Source organism: Cheilinus undulatus, linkage group 5 (genome assembly GCF_018320785.1).
Source record: "Cheilinus undulatus linkage group 5, ASM1832078v1, whole genome shotgun sequence".
Taxonomy (NCBI): Eukaryota; Metazoa; Chordata; class Actinopteri; order Labriformes; family Labridae; genus Cheilinus; species Cheilinus undulatus.
The window spans coordinates 24,492,733-24,516,586 of record NC_054869.1 but is presented as its reverse complement, the minus strand read 5'-3'; the positions used below and the strand labels follow the sequence as shown (position 1 = coordinate 24,516,586).

Below are 23,854 nucleotides of genomic sequence, written 5' to 3'. Positions count from 1 at the left end.
GCCCTCTAATAGCTGCCTCCACTGCTATAAATACCTCAGATATAGCTCTAGCATTGTGTCAATTTTACTAGAACAGGACCATTAGAGCTGCAATCCAATAGAGCCAGAGCCTTTGTTTATCATTTTTGGCTTGTCTGAATCCTTTCGGAGGTTGAGCAAGGCTCAGCAGTGCTATGTCTCCTACTGTCTCATAATAGCAAAGAAATCATTATTAATGTTATGGAAGAGTGCGATGGCCCCTACTTCTAAGATGTGGTTGGATGACTTGATTAACATGCTCCACTTGGAGAGGATAAGATACACTCTGAAAGACAAACTCCCACAATTCAATGAGACCTGGAATCCTCTGATATCACATCTTGCTTCCAGTCATAATTGCGAAAACTATAATAATTATGACATTATGAGAAACTGTAACTAAGAGTGATGGGTGGTCCAGGGTTGGGTTGTGGGTTGGGTTGAGGGAATCAGTTTTTCTTGACAACCTTTGATTTATTCTTTATTCTTTGTCTTTTCACTTTACATTATTGCCTTGAGTTTTGGTTCTATAAAGTGCATAATTGTGTATATAATACATATGCTTGTACAAAAAAGAAAATGAGACCTGGCGGTACAAAACAAATGAATTTGATATTGAATTTCTCAATAAAAAATATTTTTGGGGAAAAAATATATATTTAAAAACCCTATAAGCTTTTTATGTTGGGAAAGATGTTTTCGCTCTTCTGCTGACCTGCTTCAGCATGAGTATGTGATTTTTAAGGGAGAAAGGGTTTCCTGTTGCATGAATGCTTGTATACAATACCTGCTAGTGGAGTGATAAGCTCAGAATTAGCCACAGCAGCATTTTTGTCAGATCTAGACAACATTTCTTTATTAAAACAAGTGCAGACTGCAACACTGAATGCTTTCCATGACAGGAAAGGTGTTTCCACTCTTCTGTGGACCTGCTTCGGCATTAGTATGTGATAGTTATGGGGTAAAGGGATAGCTGTTGTGAGTGGTTGTATACAAGGCCTGCTAGTGGAGTGATTAGCTTTGACCTAGCCATGGCGACAGTTCTGTCTGAACTTGACAACATCTCTTTATTAAAACAAAGGCAGAGAGCAACACTACAAGCGTTCCTTAACACGGCTGCTTTTCAAAACAATTTTTACTTTCAAAACCATGTTTACACATAACATACTCTCATGCATGTGATATAACAAAGATCAGCTCAGAGCTGGCCTATACCAGCATGTGCATGTTTGCTTTAACCTCCCAATTAACATCTGTTTTGAGGAGAGTAACTTCAGTAATTAACCAGCACCTCTCTCCCCAATAAAAACAGACCCCCCTCCACAGTCAGCCAACAGACTCCCACATTACAAGAAGCCATTTAAAAGCAGCTCAACACAATGTTTTTAAACCCCATTAAACTCAATCATCTGCAGCCCACTGCCAAGTCTATTAAGGACTCACTAGAGGAAGAGCAGTGTGTTAGTGCCCAGCTGTAAATGTGTAAAGAGCTCTGTAGGCATTGGGCACCAGACTGCATTTAGGCATCAGGATATATTCATTAGTTGTGCTTGATTATATAACTTTTCTGGTTTCAAGTTCAGCACAAAAAATAACAATACCGGAACTTGACAAAAAGCTATCAAGGATTTTGTGTGTACATATTTTTTGAAAAATTGCAACACCTGCAGTGGAAGGGGAGCACAGTGACAAATCTGACATTATAATCAAGGTGATGTTGCTATAGTAACCAGCCCTCCACACAAACTCATTTCTTTGGCTGATTTTAGTTGTTCTGACAACAAACAGAGTGAGTGAGTTATGTGGCTGTGAAACACACGTTTTTTGCTATGATTTTGACCAGTGAAAATAAAGAAACCTTGATAGGTAAAATAAATGTCCAATCATCTTCCTCTCTTTTTACATCTTATTACTAGAACCGGTGGTGTGCATGTCTGTCTGTCGGTTTCCACGCCACACTTTTGCTCCAATTGTCATTGATAATTCTCAGAAGACTTCTTGAATGTACTGGTTCAGAACTGGTGTCCTAACAAATTCCTAAATATGTACAGATTTTCAATTAAATCCAAAACTGTTGCACCTTTCGCTCCAGTTTGCCCCCCGTCCCCATCCCCCATTATGTTACTCAACCATAATGCTGAGGAGGAGACGGCCTTCGCTCTCAAACACAAGCTAAAACTACACCAACTCATATCTGTTTTTTCCTTATAACTGAGAGAGGAAGTGACAGAGCTGGAAAACAACTTGACTTTGTTGTAAGACGCCCAAAGGGAAATGTATTTGGCATGACTGGATGTGATGATAAACCTGCTCCACAATCACTGATCAAAGTTAATTAAACATACTGTCAGTTATTCTGAATATTAAACATAGATTTTCAGAATGTGTGCAGGATGATGATGGGGTTGGACAGACCTGTTGCAGTAGCAGGAGGGCAGTAATGGTCAGAAGTCCAGCTGAAGTGGGATTAAGAAAAGTGTCTGGTGCAGGGTTCTAGTCTTTAAATATTGTTGCATAGACTGGGGGATCTCAACCTTTTCAGCCTAAGACCCCCCAAAAAAGGTGTCAGAGGCCGGGGACCCCCACCATATGTAAAGGTGGTTAACTCAGCAGTGTAGAATCAAGAATAGTCACGTGCAGACAAGGCCGTCCATAAGGGGGGATAAATGGGAGAGCTTTCTGGGGCTCAGCCGGGGGGGCCCACAGTGATAAGCAAAATCATGGTCCGTTGTAAAGATAAGCTGTGATATCCACATTTTATATTTACCCCGAATAATAACCACTCTTATCAAATAAACTTGGTTAACTAAGGCAGAAAACAGGCACGAATGGGCAGAAATTGGTTAAACTTGCAAAACTAGCATAACAAATAGTAAAATTTGGTTGAAATGGGCAAAAATGGGTGTAAAAAGTGGTAAAAAGAGGTTACTAGAGGCAATAACGGGTCAACAGAGGCACCAATAGGCAACAAGTGGCAAGAATTTGTTTAGAAGTGGCAAAACAGGCAAAAAAAGTGTTGGAAAGGGTTTAAAACTGACAAAAAATTGGGTTTAAGTGGCAAAATGAGTTAAAATTGGCAAAATTTGTAGGGAAAAGCAATGAAAACAGGTCAAAATTTGGCAAAATTAGTGTAAAGTGGCAAATGTGTAATCAGAAAAAAATAAGTCTTAGTTTTTTAAAGGCCTCTGGAGACTCCTTTCTCAGTGTCTTGAGACCCCCACGGGGGTCCTGTTCCTGATGTTGAGAACCACTGGCATAGACGTTTTGAAGGGACTTAGCAACAGTATGATTGATAATCACACTAAGAGTCTGTAGTTTTCCAATTAAACAGTCTGATTCAGACGTGAATTTCTACTGATACTTTTGACTGCAATTACTAAAAATATTCCTGCACATGTCATGATACCACTAAGAACTATAAAACATCCAACAAACAAACAAATGTTAGGCTAGTGACAGAAAAATGGTAAATGTCTCAGAAATCACAGAATCATTTCTGAAGAGGTACCAGTCTTCATTGTTTTTCCTCTTACCTCAGATCCCTCTGAGTCAGAGCAGCCAGACTGATGTTTCAAAAAAAAAAAAAACAACAAGCATGATGAAATAGGAAATGAACAAAATGGAGACAAAGAATAAATTAGATCTAAGAATATAATATAAATGACAACTTGGTGCTAATGACTATGGATCCCTCTCTCACCTTGGTGTCCTCTGACTGACAGCCGTAAGAAAATTTCCCCAATAACCAAAAACAAATAAGAGTTATTTTAAACATAAATAAGGGTGAATTACAGACTTGTTTTGCTTGCAGCAATTGTAAATGCAGTTTACCCACCCTGTCATCGTCCCCGCAGTTGTTACTGATTGCCTGGTGGAGATGGAATGGAAACGGAAACATAAAACAAGAAGAGAAAGAAAATGTAATCATAGAGAGAGAAAATAAACAGATGAAATAATTTGACGGCCTGATAAAGTTCTGAAACCAGTGTAAAATATGTTTTAGCATTTTCTCCAATTATACTTGCATCTACTACAGTGACAGTAAATAAACAGGACTCTTAATGGGACACAGTGTCTCACTGGCCGAAATGATCATCCTAATTATTTCTTTGAAATAAATATTTAGCTCAGGATGGATCAGAGTGCAGCATTTGCCAACCCCTCTCTAGTCTAGTTTTCCAGAAATCACCACTTATTATCAAGAAAACTCAACTTAACAGTGAAAGCAAAAGAGCCAAACTCTAGGCTTTCAAATGCTCGTCTAGTATCCAGACTTGGAGAGGCCATGGTGGCACATCTACATTTTCATATAAAGTCTTGAAGGCTGCCATGATGTTAAACAGACCTGAGTGACACCAAACCACTAAAAACTAACTTAATCCAAACTCAGCTCTGAGTCAGAACAGCAGGTGGACCCACCTCCTCATCACACTCCTCAGGTTCCTCCTCACTCTCCAGCTTGTGGAAAGAAGCAGTGACATGGTAAAAGCAAAGGTTTTTACAGACAGTATATCAGGTGGAAAAAGGAAACTGTGCATCTAAGGAAAAAAGAGGAGGGAGAGGTTGAGGTCAGGTGTGTTTTTGAGTAAATTGAGATGAATCTGGAAATAGCACACACAATACTGGGTAAACATGTGGTGTCAGTTTGCAGGGTTCTAGGTGGGGTTAGGCTTTAATGCAGTAGTTTGAATGCTTTTCTTTCTCCAGGAGCAACAGCGGGAAAGAAAGAAAAAATAGATGAAGCCTAGACATACCTCGTCCTCAGTTTTAAGCTGTTGGGAAGGAGATACAGACACTCAGTCTCTAAGAGCCAAAATAAATACTCAAAGAAACTGTTTTTGAACACATGCTGCACCTTTTGCTTCTTTATCTGATATCAGAGACTGAAATAGACAAGTTATTTTCATCAACTATCCATCTAAGCAAGGTTACCTTAGAGTCAAACAAGACTAAGCGGTCAGGTAAGAGAAGAAGGAAACTTTTTAGAAGAGAAGAAAGATGATGTGCATTTTGATGGTTCAGTAAAAACAGGAGAAACGGTTGTTTTGTCCTTTCAAGTTTACCCCTGTTGCATCTCTCTATGGTAACAGATGAACCCAAGTAAGCATAAAGTTTCTTTGTGAAGTATTTCATCCTGAAGGATGGGAAGTGACAGGCTGGATATACCAAGGTCAGCGAGAGAAAGAGAAAGACAGAAAATGTGTGCAGGAATCTTAAATTCTTCTATTGGCTGAAGCATTTCTAGCCTCTGTTGTAAGAAGTGTATTATGTGAACTTCCGTAAACCAAAAGCCAGATTAAAAGTTAGGAATGTCTAAAATCCTGTGAGTTCACACTTCTGCAGACTTTCCAGTGGCATTTACCCAAAATCCACCATTAATTTGGTGACATGAGATGAAGTGAAGAGTGTGATGCCGAGCCAAATCCTTCATTCTACATTTTCTATCATGGTAGTACAGTTATTGTTCCTTTATTTCTTTAACTATATAGACTTATGTTTTCCTTTGGAGATGTATTTACCATAATTCATAACATTTTTCATTACTGACACTAATGCATATTCCTTAGCTCACTATGGATTGCACATAGACCAGAAGTGATCAAATCTTCACTGGAGACACTTCTACTTGTTCTTCTTCTTTTCAGTTCTACACTTCCTGCTATCAAAAACCTTTGGCACAAAATACATAGAAACACTTAAGGTCAATCCATCATGTTAAATTTAACATCCTTTCTTTGATTTATCCTAATTAATCTTACTCCTCACTGCCAACACTAATACCTGTGCTCTTCCTTCTTGATCCTGCACATCCTACTGACAACCACCTTTGGCACACAACCCCTTTAAGCCACCTGTTCCAGGTAATTCCTTCAATATACATTTCAAACCCTGCTTTTAGCTTTATCAAAATATAAGTGCATTTGTCTGTACTGACACTAAAACATGTTTGTTTCTTTTCCATATCCTGCACATCCAATCTTAGCCCGCAGATATGGCACATGACACTAATAAATCATCCATCATCCATGAGCCTTAGTGGCTGACAATCATGGCTCCTGGATCCACCTCTGATAAACTCAAACCTAATTGCAAACACTTTGTTAGACATATTACCAACACTATACACATAGACATTCATGTCAAGCACAATTTAAATGCTGTTCAACTCCTTAGCAATACCCGGTGTGTTTACTTTTCAGGTTTATTTGTGTGTGTGACATGAGCAATGCCATGTCTTCTATTTTACTACTATTACTTCCTTTAAGAATACTTGCCACACTCCATTGAAGATCAGGTGAATTTCCTTAGCTAGGTACACCTCTAGTTCAATAAAATGTATAGCTTTCCATATGTTTGATGTTCCTTTTCATATATAAAAAATGTTAAATTGGCAATGAAAGCATACTGTTAGAGTTTGTTTATACTAAGTTACTGAATTTGTTGTTCAAGAAGTCAGATATCTTTGGTTACTCAGTTAAGAGCATCCTTTCCCTTGCTCTTGATGTCAGCAGATTTAAAAACAGTGTGAACATTGCAGTTTAGTATAAGCCGAGAATGAATCTCATTTTCTTATACATAGTCCTTTCAATGATTTATGAGCTTTGATAAATGAAATGCATGTTTAAAGTGTGGTGTCTTATGGGCCTCTTTGGGCTGAGCATACTGTTTATGCATAATACTAAAATCAAATCAAATCAATCAATCAGTCATACAGGACACCATACTTTTAGGTTTAACATCTTGTTCCAGGCAATGACTGATGTCTGACTGATGTGTATCTCATTCCTCATTTTCAAACCCTCTCAAACCTTCAGTCCCACACACTTCGGCTGCACGTCTGACATCATTAAAGTCTGTGAGGGTTCGTTGCTCAGGCCTGGGGATGGAGTTTTGGATGGAGCCACTCTAAAGTGAAGCTGACCTTGATCTTTTTTTCTTCTTAGCTGACAAAAATCATGTCACTATTCTGAATTCATGACCAAGGGCAAATTTTAAAGGATCACAGCAGACTTGACCACCAAAATCGTTTTAGTTCCTCCTTCTGTCCTGGTGGGTGTTTGTACTTAAATTGGATAAAGTCCCTCCAGGTGTTGCTGTGATATCTTCTTCACAAAAAGAGACAGACGAAAGTGCCCAGAATGAAAACCAGAATAACAACCAGTCAAAGATGTCCATTGTTGGGTATGGTTTCACTTAGCAGAGTGAAAAGATGCTTAAAAGATGCTCCGTTGGTTAGTCAAGCAGCATGACTAGAGTTTACAGGGGGTGCATGGCTAGAAACCCCATATGGATGAACGCATTTTTTTGTGTTGAATATAATAAAATTAGTTCTAAAGCAATTAATCCATAGTAGCATGAATCTAAATGAGGGTGCAGTACGCTTTATGCTATAACAGAGGAGGCTAGGGTGGAGGAGGTTCAGCTTTGCCAGCAGCAGCAGTGTGGTGCATCATTAATGCAAGCAGGCATTAGTGAGAAGTATGTCATATTTAAGTACACCGCTGTGAGAGAAAGAGCTGTGATTGGTTGTGGGAGCTGAGAGGTGATGATTGGGATCAGACAGCCACTTGTCTATCATGGCTGGGGGTAAGACCACCTTGTCCTGCATGAATTAATGCTGGGCTTCATGTAACACACTACAGATTAAAAATAAAACCTAGAAGTAGATTTATTTAAAGGTAAAAATCCCATACATCCACAGTGACAAGAGTAATGTTGGAAAACAACAATGTCTCAAACAGCCATTAGTGCATTTTTCTTTATTGCATATCTTGTTTAACTTGCCTGCAGTCTTGCAGCACTTGGTGGTGGAAAAGTTGCCTGTTTAACCAGATATTTAATTAAAATTTAAGGGCAAAATTTCTCCCTGAGTAGTTTGTTTTTAATTGTTGGTGTAAGTTAAAAGAAGAGACTGTGCTTCCATAGTTTGAATACTTTCAAGGCCATCACTAATGAGACAGAGACTGATTCTCTTAGCAACAACTTTTCCCACATATAACACACTAATTTGATGGTTCTGTTGCAGTTGCCTGGGAAAATGGTAAAGGGACCTCCTCTGGGACCTGAGGTTGTCTTCTTTATCTCCCACAAATTTAATCTGTGAAGTAATGTTCAAACACCATATAAAGAGGAAACCACAAATACATCTTTGAAAAATTGAGACCAGAAAACAATGCACAAAGTCTTGCTCAACTCTTAAACTGTGAACCAAAGAAAAAACCATCAATGAAAAAAACTCTCAGATCTCCTTAGCAGATGATCCAAAGCCAAATCTGCATTGTGTGCAGGTTTATGCGGGTGCTTGTGCTCATCTTGTACGCTCACCTGTTTTGCTCCCATGGACTCAAACATCTTCTCCAACAGGACCCTCATCTGCTGGATGTTGTTCATCAGCACACAGGGCTGGAGGAGAAAAAGACAGGACAAAGTACAGAAAGGAAGCGGGAAAGTTGAGTAAAAGTCAAGCAAGTCAAAAAATGTACACAAAGAAAAGAGAAAATGACATTAAAGACAAAGATAAAACACAATGAAAAGAAGATGAAAGAATGGAACAAAGAGGAAAGAAACAGATATAAGTTACAGAGTTGTATGAAAGGGCAGCAGCAGCTGAAATATTTATCTGCTTCACAGAGGGAGCACAGATTTTTTCAAAATGATCAGTCTCCCTCTGAATCTGAGAGTTCTGGTTTGGTGTCAGAGCGGAGACACAGCAGTACTCACAATCTTCTCCTTCTCGCAGTAGGAGGGGAAGCTTTTGGCCAGCAGGGCACAGTACTGCAGCAGCACTTTGGTGATCGTCTGAGGAGACAAGATAGCACACAGGAAGGACATGTTTACTCTGGAAGTCTTCACAACGAGTTTAAAGACACATTAGTTCGACCCCAGTCTAAGTCTGATGTATGGATCCATATGTCAAATATACAAAAAGTGTGGCTTATTCAGTATATCTGATTTATGAGACTTGAATATTTTGCAGTAACCTTTGAAATTCCTTAAGATATAGAAGTCTCAAGTAAAACACCAGACATGCAAGAAAGACAAGGAATTTTTAATATCTCTGCTATAGGCTCTATGCTCTTTCACTACACCTGATATTTGTTCTTTTAAATTATTTGAATTATTATTCATCATGATCAACAGATCATGATTCTGGAAGAACTGTTATGTAAAAATCAGTGACGTTATCTTTTAACCTTTTTAATCTTTTTCTCTTATACTTTTTTTTTTATCTTATTTTCTCAAAATAAACAAGTGTGTCCACAGATTCCCTAAAAAGACATTGATGGGCAAAATGTCAATAGCATATCCTTTATGTTAAGAAGCATGTTAAGAAGTGTTGCCTAGAGAGCTTTAATGAAGTGGCTGTACAACTGTGCTAAGGTTTGTTTATGTCGAGTAGCGGTACATGGCTAATTTAGATAAAGGTTGAAGAGACAGTAGCCTGGAGAGTGGGCTGGGTTTAAATCTAGCTATCACTAAGTTCCACAGAGTTACTGGAGGACTGGGATAATCTACTTGACCAAGTCTCAGATGTGGTGGAGCTGTTTTCAATAAAGAATCAAGCCATGCAGGATGATATGGATGCTGTGAAGTAAATTACTTCATTTGACAGTCACTGACATTTGTGTTAAGTAGGCTGATGATATTTTGTCAATTTCTGTAACTTTTATTGCTTCAAAATACACCTTCAATGTAATTATGGACCTAAAAGTGTTGTCCTCTAATGTAAACGCCTGTTTACATCGTGCTGCCTGCTTCCACCGTCCCCTGGAGGGACTGATGTCATCGTAGTGACGTGTGCAAAAGGTCTGTACTTTGGGATTTTAAAAGCATTTGGTAGAGGTTTTACCCACTGAAAGAGTCATTCTTTTAGAGCATTTTTTTTTACACTTTTTTGCTGTTTATGTTATAGCTCTGTGGTAGACTGTGTGTCACCTGCTTTGGTAAAATTGCACAAGTATTAATGAACATGTTGATATTATTCGAGAGTCGGCTAAGATCACTGGTGTTAATCTGCCTGAGCATTCTCACACTTTCTGTAAGATAGCAAACTCGGTGTGTCCTCTTCATCTGTTAAATGGAGTATTTCAGCTACAAACCCCTGGACAGTTTGGTCTACCAAAGGTCAGGTCTAACAGGAGCATTTTTCATCCCTCACATCATCAAACTGTTCAGTTCTCATGAAAATCCTGTCAATGGATAGTTTCCCATTGTCCCTGGATAACCGATGATGGGTCAAACACACTATAGGAGACCACCTGATAAATTCATGCACATATGTGTCTTTCTATAGTGTTTTGTAGCTTAATCTGTGTATGTGCTCTCTCTTTGTTTTCTGGCTGTAGAGCTGTCACAATGTCAGATATTTAAACTTAAAATAGAAAGAGAAAAGTATCAAAGAATTGAAAATTTTGCATACCTGGCTATAAGACAAAATTATTCTTAGGGGTAATAAAGCTAAAGTTGAAGGAGATGCACAAAAGCGTCCCTAGCAGGGGGTGTTGTTGAGCTTGCATTTTTGGGGCCATTAGGACATTCATTCAGTAAATACTGAATATTGCTCCAGATTAAAACTGTACCACTGATTAAAACCAGTGTTAACCTAAAAAATAATATTTATTTGAAGTAAAAGAGGAATTAACTATACAACCTGGTGGCTTTTAGCTGGTCTAACTATCAGGAAGCACTGCAAAGCTAAGTATTACTGAAAGATGAAATACTTACAAATGTTTAATAAGGAAGGAAAATCATTTGATCCCTCCGTTAGGCCTTAAAAAGGCTTTTGGTTTACAACAATGAATACCACTTTTTTACCATAAATACTCCTCAGGGGACTTTGAATTAAGTCAGTGGGTTAATGAATTGATCTTAGTTTCAACTTAGTGACAGGGATTGACAAAACTTCAGCTTGTAACCTCACAGTATCTGAAAGATTTCCCTTCACTCTGCTGAGTCAGACAGATGGCGGATCATACTCATGCATTAAATATGCAGCTTCATCGCCGCCTCCATTACTCAGAGTTGTTTTTCTTTCCTATGCTTTGTTTATTTGCTTGCTTGTTGTCTGCTTCTTTTCTGACATCTCAAATTTTTGTGAACAACAAGACTGAGAAAAAGGATGCAAGAGGGAAAAAAGGCTGACAAAGAGGCAAAAAGATCATGAAATATGACAAAATAGGGACAAGATGGAAATATAGGAAAGTGTAAAATGTGAAATTCTTTTGTGAAACTGCAAAGTAACGATGGGGAGCTGCCAGTGTGGATTAAGGAAACAGACTGCAGCTCTGACAGTGTGGAGATGAAAAGACGTAGAGACTGACAGAAGCAGATCGGCAGAAAATAAAGCCAGGCAGAAGTTGGGGACAGAGAGCTGGACAACTTAAGAGTGATGGCTTATGTTAGCTGTTCTTTATTTAATGAGTACTGTATCAACTCAGCCATCACACTACACAAACATACACACACAAAAATACACACATTTCCCCTGCATAGAAAGATTTGGTCAGCTGGCTTTGCCCAAAAGCAGCTGAATTAATTTAGATTTGAAGAAAAATATGACATCAAAGGCTCAATATTAAAACTACTCAGCATACATGTGGCAAACAAATACCTCATACCAATGAAGCCATACTTTTAAGATACAAAAGATTCAAGAGTTAGATAAATAACAGTATAATATCATAAGCTCCTAAGAGGAGTCTCAGTGAAATCTGCACAAGAGAAAAAAAGTTAACAAGAATTAGTTGAAAATGTAAAGTAAATCACTGTTTATCATTCATTAATAAAATCATTTCTTTCCCCCCTGTGGATATTTTACTCTTTTATTGATTTTCTAAATCAATAATGGTCAATATAATTTGACTTTTTTGACAAAAAATGTGACATCATCAATGTCAAGTTAAAACAGATTTGGACTTTGACGCAGCCACACCAGAACATTAGCCTTGTTGTCTTTAAACTATTTCTAGCTTTCACTGTATGCTTCAGGTCATTTTCTTACTGGAAAATAATTAATATGGCTTAGGAGAAGATTTATTTTTACCCTCTGTCTTTACAAGCCATCCAGGGCAGGCTGCTGATACTCATCCCTACAGCATGATGCTGCCACCACTGTGCTTCACAGTGGGGATGGTGTGTTTGTGGTGATATGCAGTGTCTGGTGTCCATAGCGTCTTGTCTGATGGCCAGAAAGCACCATTTTGGTCTCATCAGACTAAAAAAACTTTCTTCCACTTGACCATGGAGTCTCCCACATGCCTTTGGGTGAACTCTAGTCGAGATTAAATACGCTTTCTTCAACAGTTGCTTTCTTTTCCACTCTCCCATAAAGCTTTGACTGGTGAAGAATCCGCAAAAGTTGTTGTATACAGAGTCTCTCCTAACTCAGCTGCTGAATCTTATAACTCCTTCAGAGTAGTCATAGGTGTCTCGGTGGCCTCTCTCACAGTCTACTTCTTGCACGGCCACTAAGTCTGTGGGGATGGTCGGATCTAGGCAGATTTACATATGCGTCATATTCCTACCATTTCTTGATGATTGATTTAACTGAACTCTGGGGGATGTTCAGTGCCTTGGAAATTTTTGGTATCCATTCCCTGCTGTATACTTTTCAATAACATTTTTTTTAGTTGCTAGGAGTGTTCTTTTGTCTTCATGATGTACAGTAAAGGTAGCAAGGAATAATGATTAACCAGTGACGGGATCTTCCAGTCACAGGTGTCTTTATAATAAAAAATCTCTTGAGACACATTCACTGCACTCAGGTGATCCCCATTTCACTAACTGTGAGAATACTAGCACCAGTTGGCTGGACCTCTGTTGAATTAGGTGAGTCGCTCTAAAGGGGTGAATATTTATGCAGTCACTTATTTTACATTACACATTTTTTTTAATTGACAGTACCTTGTGGAAATCTCCTTTTAATTTGTTAGAGTTTTTCCCCGCAAAAAAGCCAAATTATATTGACCATGAATGATGTATAAAATCAATAAAAGGGTAAAACATTTAATTTATGTGACCCAATTTAGACCATTTACTTTGATTTTCAAGTACTGCAGCTATTTCTAAACAAATATGCTTATTTTTCATTGATGGATTGATGATACAAAAACTCATCCCTCAAAACAAGTTGACATCTAAAAAACAGCTATTTTTGTTTAAGTCTGGGCAAACAAATGATTTTAGTCCATGAAAGGTGAATTTGTGAAGCTGGAACATGCAGCACTTGGTATTGTATATACCTGGTGCCATCTTTGCTTCAGACTCCCTAATCACATCTCCTCCTTCTTAGACAGAACCAAACCTATATTTTCTGCTTACAGGTGTTTCAGAGGCTGTACTCAAATAGCAGACAAAAAATAGAGGAACACATTATGCTTGTACAGCTCTCTCTACACTGACTCCCTGTTTGGCCTCAGATCCCTAAGAAGTTTCCTCTGTTTGTGTTAAAAGCCCTTCATTGCCAGACCTCTGGTACCAAGCTTTTATCCAATTTTTCAGCTAGGCCACTCAGATCCAAAGATCAGGGCTTTCTTTGTAGTGAAAAATGTTTGGAGACAGAATTGTAACAGTAGCTCCAACAAAACCAGGCACCAGTCTATACTAATTTAGTCAATTTATGAAAAAAAAAAAAAAATCAGGAAAATCAGAATTTGGTTAGTTTTTAAAGCACTTTGGCACAAAATTGATTTATTTCCAAAAGCCTACAAATAAACCAAACCTTGACTGCTGGTCAGAGGTAGGTTAACTGGGGTACCAGTGTCTGATACCCTTGCAAAGCAGATGGATACGCCTGTTTCCATGTTTCTCACTGGCGAATCCATCTTGCAAAGCTCCCGTCTGAATCGTTACAAAGTGACAGGACCAATCAGCGACAAGGAGCTGTACTTTTAGGTGCGGCAGAGCTGGCAAGCAGCCGACGTAAGCAAGCAGCAACAAGAGGCCAGTGCCGTTATGACATTAGCATGGATGCTGCTAAAGCGCCAGTTTTATCTGAACTTGATGACATTTCTTCATTAAAAGACAGAGAACAGCAGTGAGTTGTTTTCTTTTCAAAAACGACCAAAGTCATGTCTTAAAATGACCATTGCTCGGAATGTGAATTTATATTTATAACTTCTTGTAGTTTTGTTTATATTCATAAATCAACCCCCTTGCAAGCAAGAAAGATTGCCTACTCCTGTATGCAATAGAAAAATTGATTGCCTTGGTTGGTGCCTATGTATTTTAAGCATTTCCCTTTCATATTTAAATAAAAGAAAGTTTGATTTGTGGCTCTTGTGTTTAATCTCTCACCTTGGCAAAGCGTCGGTTGTACTGAGCCACCACTGAAGGGTCTGGACAGTCCAGCTTCTTGATGATCTCAAAGCTCTGGTTGAGCTGAGTGAAGATGTCGACCACTGAACTGGAGAACAGAGCGTGCTCAGACGTCTGCTGGAACTGCAGACAGAGAAACAATAGGACAAAAGCAAAATATTAGACCATTGCTGCTATTTTAAAGAATGACTCTTAATCTTTGCTGATTCATTTCTCCTCCTTTTATTTTCCTATAATCAAATTATTAATGTAAACCATTTTTATTGCCTAATCTGATACTGACTCTGTATAATTACCCCATACATTTCAGGGCACTCTGACCAGTATGATCATTATAATTCAGTAGAAATGCTGGTCCTGGACTGGCAGCTGCCGACTTATTGAACTGTAGCACTTATCATATGGTTCTTAAGATAAATTCATCAGCTGAATGTCTCAGATAGAAATGTAAACGGTGCCCTGAGGGGTGGTTTGCTAGTTTGTGGTAGTTAGGAGAAGCCACATATTTCCCCAGTGTCTCTGTGTCCTGATGTATCCGGTCTGTCTCTTTTACTCATGGAAACCTGCAGCATGTGGATCCACGACTGCTTCTTTAAGAGGCAGAGGGGGCCAATAAGCACTTCCTCAATAAAACCTGTCTCTAATGGACTCTCATAATTTAAAGATATGTGCAATCAGGCTACTTAAGACAAGGAAGAGGTAAGGTAGGAGATGGTAGCCAGTTTATACTGGCACTGAGTATTCTCTGATAACAAAAACAAAAAAAACTCCACCTTGGAATGAGGATGTACCTGTGGGAAAGTTTAAACAGCCAAATCCAGTCTGTCACCTATGAAGCATTTTCTTTCACTGCAACATTTATCTACCCAAGCCTTTATAATGTTTGATTATAAAAGCTTGGGTAGCTGCTGCTTTTGTCATTTGTATTCAGTTTTTAAAGTTACAGATCTGTCTGACACAGTCCAACTCTGAGCTTGGTACTTCCTTGTCCAGGCACTTAGAGTGAATCTTTGAAATTCACATGAGTTTAATCCACATGAGTTTGCATGCTAAAGAGCAGAGAAAACATTATTTTTTTTCTATTATGTACCTTATGACTGATTCGGCACAGACTGTACAGAGAATAAAAGATGATCATCCCTTCTACCACACAGTCCTCAAGTAAAAACATTGTGAGTCATTAAGTCAGGAAATGCCTGTCTGAGATTGTCGGCCCATGGTGCTGTGCTTGATCCTGTTTTGCTTCTTTTTATCTTTTCTTGCTCTGAATTTCTTAGTTGAACAGCAAATCACAAAGATTTGTCTTTTGAAAGTTCTTCAGAACTTATTGAACATGATTAATATGAAAGCGTGCAAAGATTTAAGATCTGATTGATCAAATGTAACAGGTCAGTGTCCCAGTTCTAAATTTATGACCTACTTTACTGAGTTTTTTATGCAAACTTTTCTTAGTGTCTTCAATCTTGAGAGACTCTTGACTTTTTACAAAGTGCAATCAGATAATAAGTTCATAGCTCTAGTGGTACTCAACTGAAAAGCCAAACTGTTGAAAAAATAATTGCAATAGCAACAATTAAAACCTCGGGGGTTATCATGTAATTATGTATGACAAAGAATGCTCACAAAGTGAAATAATCTAATAACTACTAAACTAAAACATGCTAATCAGAGCATGCACACATCATGGTTTCACTCTTCATTGCCAAAATTTTTCTCTATCTAAAATCATCTAAGATAATTATTGGGTTAAAACTCCAGTTGAAGCCATCACTTTTTATCCCCATCTGATGAGGGTTTGTTCATTTTACAAAAATGCATTCTTCTCAGTTCATTTTATTCTGCTTGTTTGTTAACTAATCCATATGCAATAATAACTTATTTAAAAAAGATTTGTTTTATATGATTAATATTGATGATTAAAGTCCCTGTAAAGTGATAAACATTTCTTATTTTAAGTTTGTTGTACGACAGGCCACTGTGTTATGAACCACCAGGCCAAATTTCAGTCAAGAAAAACATATCTAATTTTATAAAATTAAGATTCAAATTCATGAAAAATGAGGCAGTAAAATCTGCTCTAAGATGGTGTGGGCGTGTCTGTTGACTGAGCTGAAGCCACGCCCACCCATGAGAAATACAATGCTGCAACTCCCTGATCCGTGTCGGAGCAGAGAGATGGAAGTTAGGGATTAAGTTTACTGTTTTCTGGCACAAACCTTCTACTTTTAATGACCTGTAGGCCACTGTGGCTGATAGAGTTTGGATTGAGTGATTTTATATCATTGTAGCGTTAGGGGGACAGGCCAATTTCCCATCTAGACTAGGGATGTCATGGGTTCATGTATTTGCCCTACTTATAGTAAACCAAGCCAGGAAAGAGTTGACCAACTTTCTAACGGTGACACATAGATCTCAGTGTTTTCACATGTTTCACATACGTTGAGTATCACTGCTCTAATGTGTGGATTCACCCAGTGATGCCTCCAGGGGTTGGGTTTAGATCTGACAGCTCAGTCCACATACAGAGGTAGCCTGGCATTCATTAATCAACATCACTTTGCTAGTGTAAACACTCATGCATCCTGGGCAGCTTTAATGACTGCCACCTCAGCCGATAATACATACATACACTTGTCCGAGTCACATCCCGAGAATAATAAATGCTTGCCATCAGGCCTGTCTCTTCTTCTGTTCTCCTAAATCAAGCCTGGACTGCTACGAAGAACAAAGACAACTGAACACGACTGTCAGTTTACCACACACTTCAATTTACTCCTTATTTGATATTCAATTGATTATTTAATATTTACCCATTGCTACATATTTGCTTTGCAAGATCCCTTTTGTGTTTATCTTGTTTGTTAAAAAGGAAGAAATACCAGACGTGGATGCATAAATGATGTAGAAATAAAGACCTTATTTACAGAGAAGAGCACAGAGGTCTGTGTGTACACAGCTGAGATGTGGTATCCTTCCTTTGGCACTAGAAACATGTCATTTCCGCTCAGTTCCTAAGGGGGATTTAAAGTATTCTCCCTGTGATTTGAGGGAAGATGAAAATGAAGTGATTTTTTTGTTCTATTGTCTTTAATATATCACACTAAGATGCCAGATTCTCAAAATGTGTGAAGATTGTTCAGATTTGTTTCTAAGTCTGATGAATATAATACGTATTCCTTCCAATAGTGCAGGAGGACACTTTATGTTAATAAAAATTATAGCAGTCACCTAAAAAGTGCTAAATCTCTAATGTCAATGGAGCAACACCATGTTCACATGTATTTAATCGCAGTTCGACATCCACTGCAATGTAGTTTTTCTCTTATTATGTTAGCACCCTTATCTGTTTTGTTTTTCAGTGTCCTGTAAAATCTATTAGCCCTTTAAGCAGTGCATTTACAGGGATTATGTTTAGGGCATTTGAATACCAAGTGACAATCCTTAATGCTTACTGTGGACACACATCAATGCAACAGTTTGATATCACAAAGCTTGGACTGAAGATGGTCTGGGTTTCCTCCATCCATACTGGATGGAAGTGGAGACAAAACATACTGGAATGCATTAAAGACTATCCTGTCATCTCACATGAGCTGGTGAGTTCTGCTATAAGCTAGACAGTTTATGGCAGGCTTATTCAATTAGCTGCCTGGGGGCCACATGCGGCCCAGAACCAACCCCAAGTGGCCCAGCCTATGGTCATGCCAGAGATGCAGAGGGCGACCTGTTTTGCAAGTTTGCGTAAATTCACAGTATTTCAGACCATGAATGCAGTCAACCTATGTATGCACTGCGTAGTTTTGAAGCTTTGCAAGTGATGCTGGCAGAAGTAGCCCCAAGATAGAGTATAAAACATGTACTTTTCAACTGTAGCTACAACTGTGCAAATCTAGTTTTTATGCACTTTAAGATATGCCTATGTGAAGATATGTGACCAAAATTATTATTAACAGAATTTCAATTAATTTTTTTATTCTATTTATTTTGTTTGTATTCAAGTGAAAAAAAGCATTTATACTACCTCAGGTTATGTTCAAATACAGCTCTGTTGTTCTTTTGTCATGCTGCCAACCTTAACAGTGAGACTATGAATAAAAAGTGCATATTTTTCATCAAATTGATCTGTATTGGTTCAAGATTTGACATTATCACCTGCTTACTGGGCGCTGAACATGTCTGGCTCGGCTATATTTCTCTATTCTAAAATTTGGCCCACTTGAATTTGTGATTAAATAGCCCTGGTTAGGGGTTTTCCATAACTTGTTTTTTATATTCAGTGTTTACTTTGTGTTTAAAATTCAAGTTTTGTTTTTATTAATTTTTACTGCTGGTTTGTTAGTTTAGTTTTTATTTTTAACAATACATTCAAACTTGCTTCTCTTTGCTTTTCATCTTCTTTGATCAAATTTAATGTCTGAATAATGCTCAAGACCAAAAATGACCATTGTGTGAATTCTTCTTCAATCAAATCAGACTATTTTAAGCTTTCCAGGCTTGGATGTACGTGTCAGTCAGTAAGCTGCTGTCGAAGACTAAAACAGAGGATATTTTGTCAATAATTTTACTACTTTAGTTAGTTTTGTAAGCACACCATCAGTTGGTTTTAATTTTACTTATTTATTTAAGTTTTAGTTTACCATAAAAACCTTGCTGCTAGTTGAGAATTACAGCTCTTTTTAGTGATCTGGATTATTTGGCCCAGCTCAGTGATTAGAGATGGCTGTTTAGCTCCCAAACAGCTCTTCACATGATACCATATTGTTTATTTTATTTTACAAATAAAAATGGGAAAATTAAACCACCTAAAAAATGAGAGCTAATTCCAGTAGTTCACAAAAAAAGCCAGCCAGGACACTCACAAACAAAACATCACAGCTCCCTCCTGACGTGTTGTCTTGAATTATGTTGTCATTTCAATTTCAATCTGCATCCAAAAAGGTTTTTTTTTATCAAACAGTAACCAAGGCATATCTTTGCCAACATGAGGGAGAAAAGACGTTAAAGAGGCACAGTTAGCATCTTAGCTAGTTACTAATTCATCCCCATTGAACCATATTGTAAACAGTTTCACTGTACATAGTATGCTGGGATACAAAGCCATGGAACGGAGCCACAGAGGCAAAGGCAGGCAAGTGAGTTCTGATATCAGGTCATCACTGAAAACATTGTAAATACATAATATACGCTGCAAATTATTTAGTGCTTACCAAGATCTAAAAATTTAGATTAAGAAGTGTTAGATAATTTATCTTGTTTTAAAAGTTAATTTCTTATTTTAAGTGTGTAACTTTAAAGTATAATCTTAAATCAAGTATGATCATATTTTTTTGTCTCAATTAATCAGGAAGTCCTTAGACTAAGTAAATAACTCTTAAAATAAGCTTCATTAGTTCTCTCACCCACAGTCTCATCAAAATCGTTCATGTTTCAAGATTCAGCAACAAACGCAAGTTGCTTAATTTAAGAATCACACAAAAACCTTTAACCAGTCACGGCGTACCCCGCCTCGCTTGCTTGCTATTCCATGTTTTTCTGTGTTATTTGCTTAAATCACTCACCAGGTTACTCTTAGGTCTAATTTTTACTTTACAGAGGCCTGAATTTTAAAAGATACTTCAACTAAAAAATGTTGATGTAGAACTGAGATGGTTGAGAGATAACAGAGCATTATTATAATTTTTATTCTTCCTTTTTTCTTTTGGATTGTCTTGTCTTCCTTTGGCATAAAGAAAATATTCGTTTGAATGATGACTGCCATTTGCTCTGTGGTGCAAAAGTTATGTTAAAATGTCTTTGTTTGAGCCAGAAAAAGGTCTTGAATGTTGTCAGACTGATTTTGAGAAGGTGCAGCAACTCTGACTCACTGTTGATCGTGCTGACAGTTTAATAAATGGAGATATTTATCATACTTGCCATCCTGGTTGTGATTTCAGTAGAAACATTAAGATGTATGGTTTTGAGTATTATGCTTTAGTTTTAACACGGTTTTAGACTGGGGCTGCACGGTGGCGCAGGGGTTATCGCTGTTGCCTCACAGCGACAATGTCCCTAGTTTGCTACCCGGTCAAGGCCTTTTTGTGTGGAGTTTGCATGGCCTCCCCATGCATGTGTGGGTTCTCTCTGGGTACTCCAAGTTCCTCCCACCACCAAAAACATGCTCGTTAGGTTGAAATATTAGAAATATATTTGCTTATATTGAGTAGATGTCACTTATTTTAAGGCTGTAGGAAGTTCAGTTTTAAAGGGATACTTCAACATTTTGGCAAATTCGTCCATTGCCATAATCCCTATAGTCGTAGTAATAGGTTCTTTACCTTCTGTTTTCGGTGCAAGCTATTTTTAGATCGGCGCTGCCGAGTTCAGAGTTGCTGTGCCAACTCAATGTAGGCAGACGGTATTCCGGCTTTCCCTCATCAAATACACAATCCAACAACTCCAAAACGCTCTCGTGGACAAGTTGTGACCTGCACATTCACTGCAAAATGTTGAAGTATCCCTTTAAGCAATCTCAGCTTAAAACCAGCATTTTCTGCTTATTTTAAGTCTTTTGAAGGGTTCTGCCGACTTCCTTATTTCTAGATTTAACAATCTTATTTTAAGAAATCTTATCAAGTCAAATTATCTCACTGCACTGGCAGATAATTTCATTTGATTTGAGAAGATTCAGACTACAATCAAGTTTGTTTTTTCTTAAATCTAAAAAGATCATTTTTGCAGTGTAGATGCACATACGTAATTGCAGATCTGTAATATTTCCTTGTTTTCATGGTTGTTTTCCCCTTTAGTTCTCAGTAATGTGAAGAAAAGAGGCACTTCAATTGTAATTATCAGTTTGAATCAGATCTGATCAAATAAGTTAAAACCATCTTGAATCATTCTATAGAATAGCAAACTTGACTGTAGCATGTTAACTGAGGTTTAAATCGAATTGTCTTCTAAAACAGTGATCTACATGTATTAATTTGCCAAAAACAACACAGACAGATACGAACTGTGCATTGCACTGTAAAATCAAGCTAAAGACACTAAAACACCATTAATACTGACCAATGCCCCCCAATACCAATAAAACCTTTGGATTGCCTTCCAAATTCTCTTTGTAGATATCAAAGGTTTTAGTGGAAGCCTTGACCTATAAGACATTTCTGCAGACTGGATTCTACCCCCCAAAACCCCCCAGAGCAAAAACAGTCTGCTGAGGACAAAGTGCAGCTTCTGCAGCAGCAGGAGGAGGTTACCAGACAACACTTGTCCATCATCCCTTTTATCTGTGACTGGCTGGACGAAAACAAACTCTGGAGACCTGAATGAAACAAAACAGATCCAAAGAGTCTAAGAACAAAAGGTCACAATGCTGAAGCTGTTTTTCAATCTGTTGTGGGTGTTGGTTTAGTGTGGAAAGCTATCCTTCTTGAAATGGTTCTTCAACTTCAGCTCATGTTGTGCAATAAAACTGACAATTTAAACTAGTGAATGATTTTTATTGTGCACTCAATGAAGCGGAAGTTGTTGATATTCATATGATACTGAACGGGTTCTGAGGAACACTACATGGGCCTCTTGAAAAGAATCAGTTTTGTATTTATAAAAAGCAGCAAATAAAACACAGAAGCCAAGTTTTAACATCTGACTACAGCCATTCATTGCAGTGTATTTTCTTTTAAGTGATAGTTGGTTTCTCATGTATCCTGTTGTGAGGAGGAAGTGAGTCAGCTCCTATTATGTCTCATGTCCTCTCTCCTACTTCCTCCTGGTTTGTGAGCACATTGACCTGAGTTCTCCAGAGTTTGTGTAGTGGTCATAAAAGCTCAAATCACAAACATGATGTCTCATCTCCACTAAGGAGAAGCAGAGAAACTGTTCCTATTTGCCTTAATTTAATTCTGGTGTCTGGCAGGGCAATTTTCTGTGTCCACAGGAAGTAACAAATTGTCCAGAGTGGAACTTTAGAAAGAAATGCAAACATTTATTTTCACTGGAAGACTTTTGATTGTCAAGTAAAAAGGAAACTTTTGTAGAAATGATAAAGATACAGATTAAACAGAAACTGGTATTTACTAAGCTTTTATCATGTCTGCTTTGTTCTCAGCAAACAGAATGTACACAAGGATTATTGCTAAGTGCAGAGACTCATCAATGAATCAATGAATCATCATAAATCCAGCCAGAATGAGAGACCCTGAGAAACTCTAAGATACTATGTATTTTCACAGTGACTCAGTTTAAACAGATTTATTTCTTAGGTCACTGCACAATAAATCTCTACAAGGAGAGTACTGCACATTAACTGTTCAACCATAAGATAAGACTCAAATATCTACCTTTTATTCATTTTGTTTATTGAATGGGAAATTTCAATGCAAATGCTTGGCTTTCAGAGACATTATTGGCAGTATTTGTGGGGTCACAAAATACAGTAAATAAGCCACTGACATTTATTTTGTTTTAATCAGAAATCTGCAAAGTAATTAATTATTTTCTAAAATGTATCTGTGCCTGTACTTAGTTGCTCCGCAAACTGGATTTGGATTACTGGTTATAGTCAGCTGGTCTCCTGCTCATCCTTTGCTTATGATTGTCTGTTGAATGCTGTGAGGGATTTTTTCTAAACTAAGTAAGGGTGTCCATTCTGGCTCAAGGATTGACTGATTGTATTTATGAGGTCACAGGTCATGATTAAGGTTCATCCCTTGTGTCTGAGTGCTATATATTAAGACTTTTGAATGCTTTTTGAGTAAATTCCTTTAGTCTTTGCATCAATGTCCAGTATGACTCAAGAATGGAGTGATTCGATTCTAGAGGCCAAGGCCAAGGTCATTGGGCCTCATGGTCAGCCATTGACTCTAACATTTCCCACACTGTCTCTTTACTACTTTACCTAAAAATTGTAAATGAAAAAAACTCACTGTGGTATAATATCTCATCTCACATGCACTGATTAATGTACATTATGTTAAATTATTTTATCTACCTCATGTTACTCTGCCATATTGTTGCATATTTTTGACTGAATTTTTGATCGTGTCTTCTCAGCATTCTAAAACCCTTTGCACACCTTGCAACCATACCATCATTGCACATGGACTTGAATATACTGATTAAGATACCTAACAATAGCTTGTACATATCTAAATCTTAATTCTTATATTTTCCTTAGTTTTATTTTTTTATATTTAATGTTTTACTTCCTGCACATTGAGAGCAAAGCTTGAGTTGAATTACTTTTTGCATAAGCATACTTGGTCAATAAAGCTGATTCTAATTTCTACAAATCACAACACCACAGAAAAAAAAACACAGCCTTTCTGTCCACTCATGACTGTACTTTCACTGTTGATCTATTGGACACCTTGTGGAGGCATTTAATAACAGGCTGATAGTTCTAGTTTTTCTTTTTCTGTAAGAATTCACCACACTTCAAACAAACCTGCTAAAAATAGCACATATCAGCAAATAAAGGCAAGGAATGGTCATGGTCATGTTGGAGCCCAAAGCTTCAAAATTACCATTCAAGTATCAA

General features: G+C 37.7%; 1 protein-coding gene across 1 annotated transcript in view; it reads right to left on the bottom strand.

Moving 5' to 3' along the window:
• Positions 1-23,854, bottom strand: part of LOC121509581 (protein unc-13 homolog B-like) — a 260,714-nt gene that overhangs the window by 32,112 nt on the left and 204,748 nt on the right. The window contains exons 30-32 of the mRNA XM_041787044.1: positions 14,314-14,457; positions 8,740-8,817; positions 8,344-8,421 (exon numbers count right to left, since the gene is read on the bottom strand). Of these exons, the coding sequence (XP_041642978.1) occupies positions 8,344-8,421; positions 8,740-8,817; positions 14,314-14,457 (300 nt within the window). The remainder of the gene's footprint in view (positions 1-8,343; positions 8,422-8,739; positions 8,818-14,313; positions 14,458-23,854) is intronic.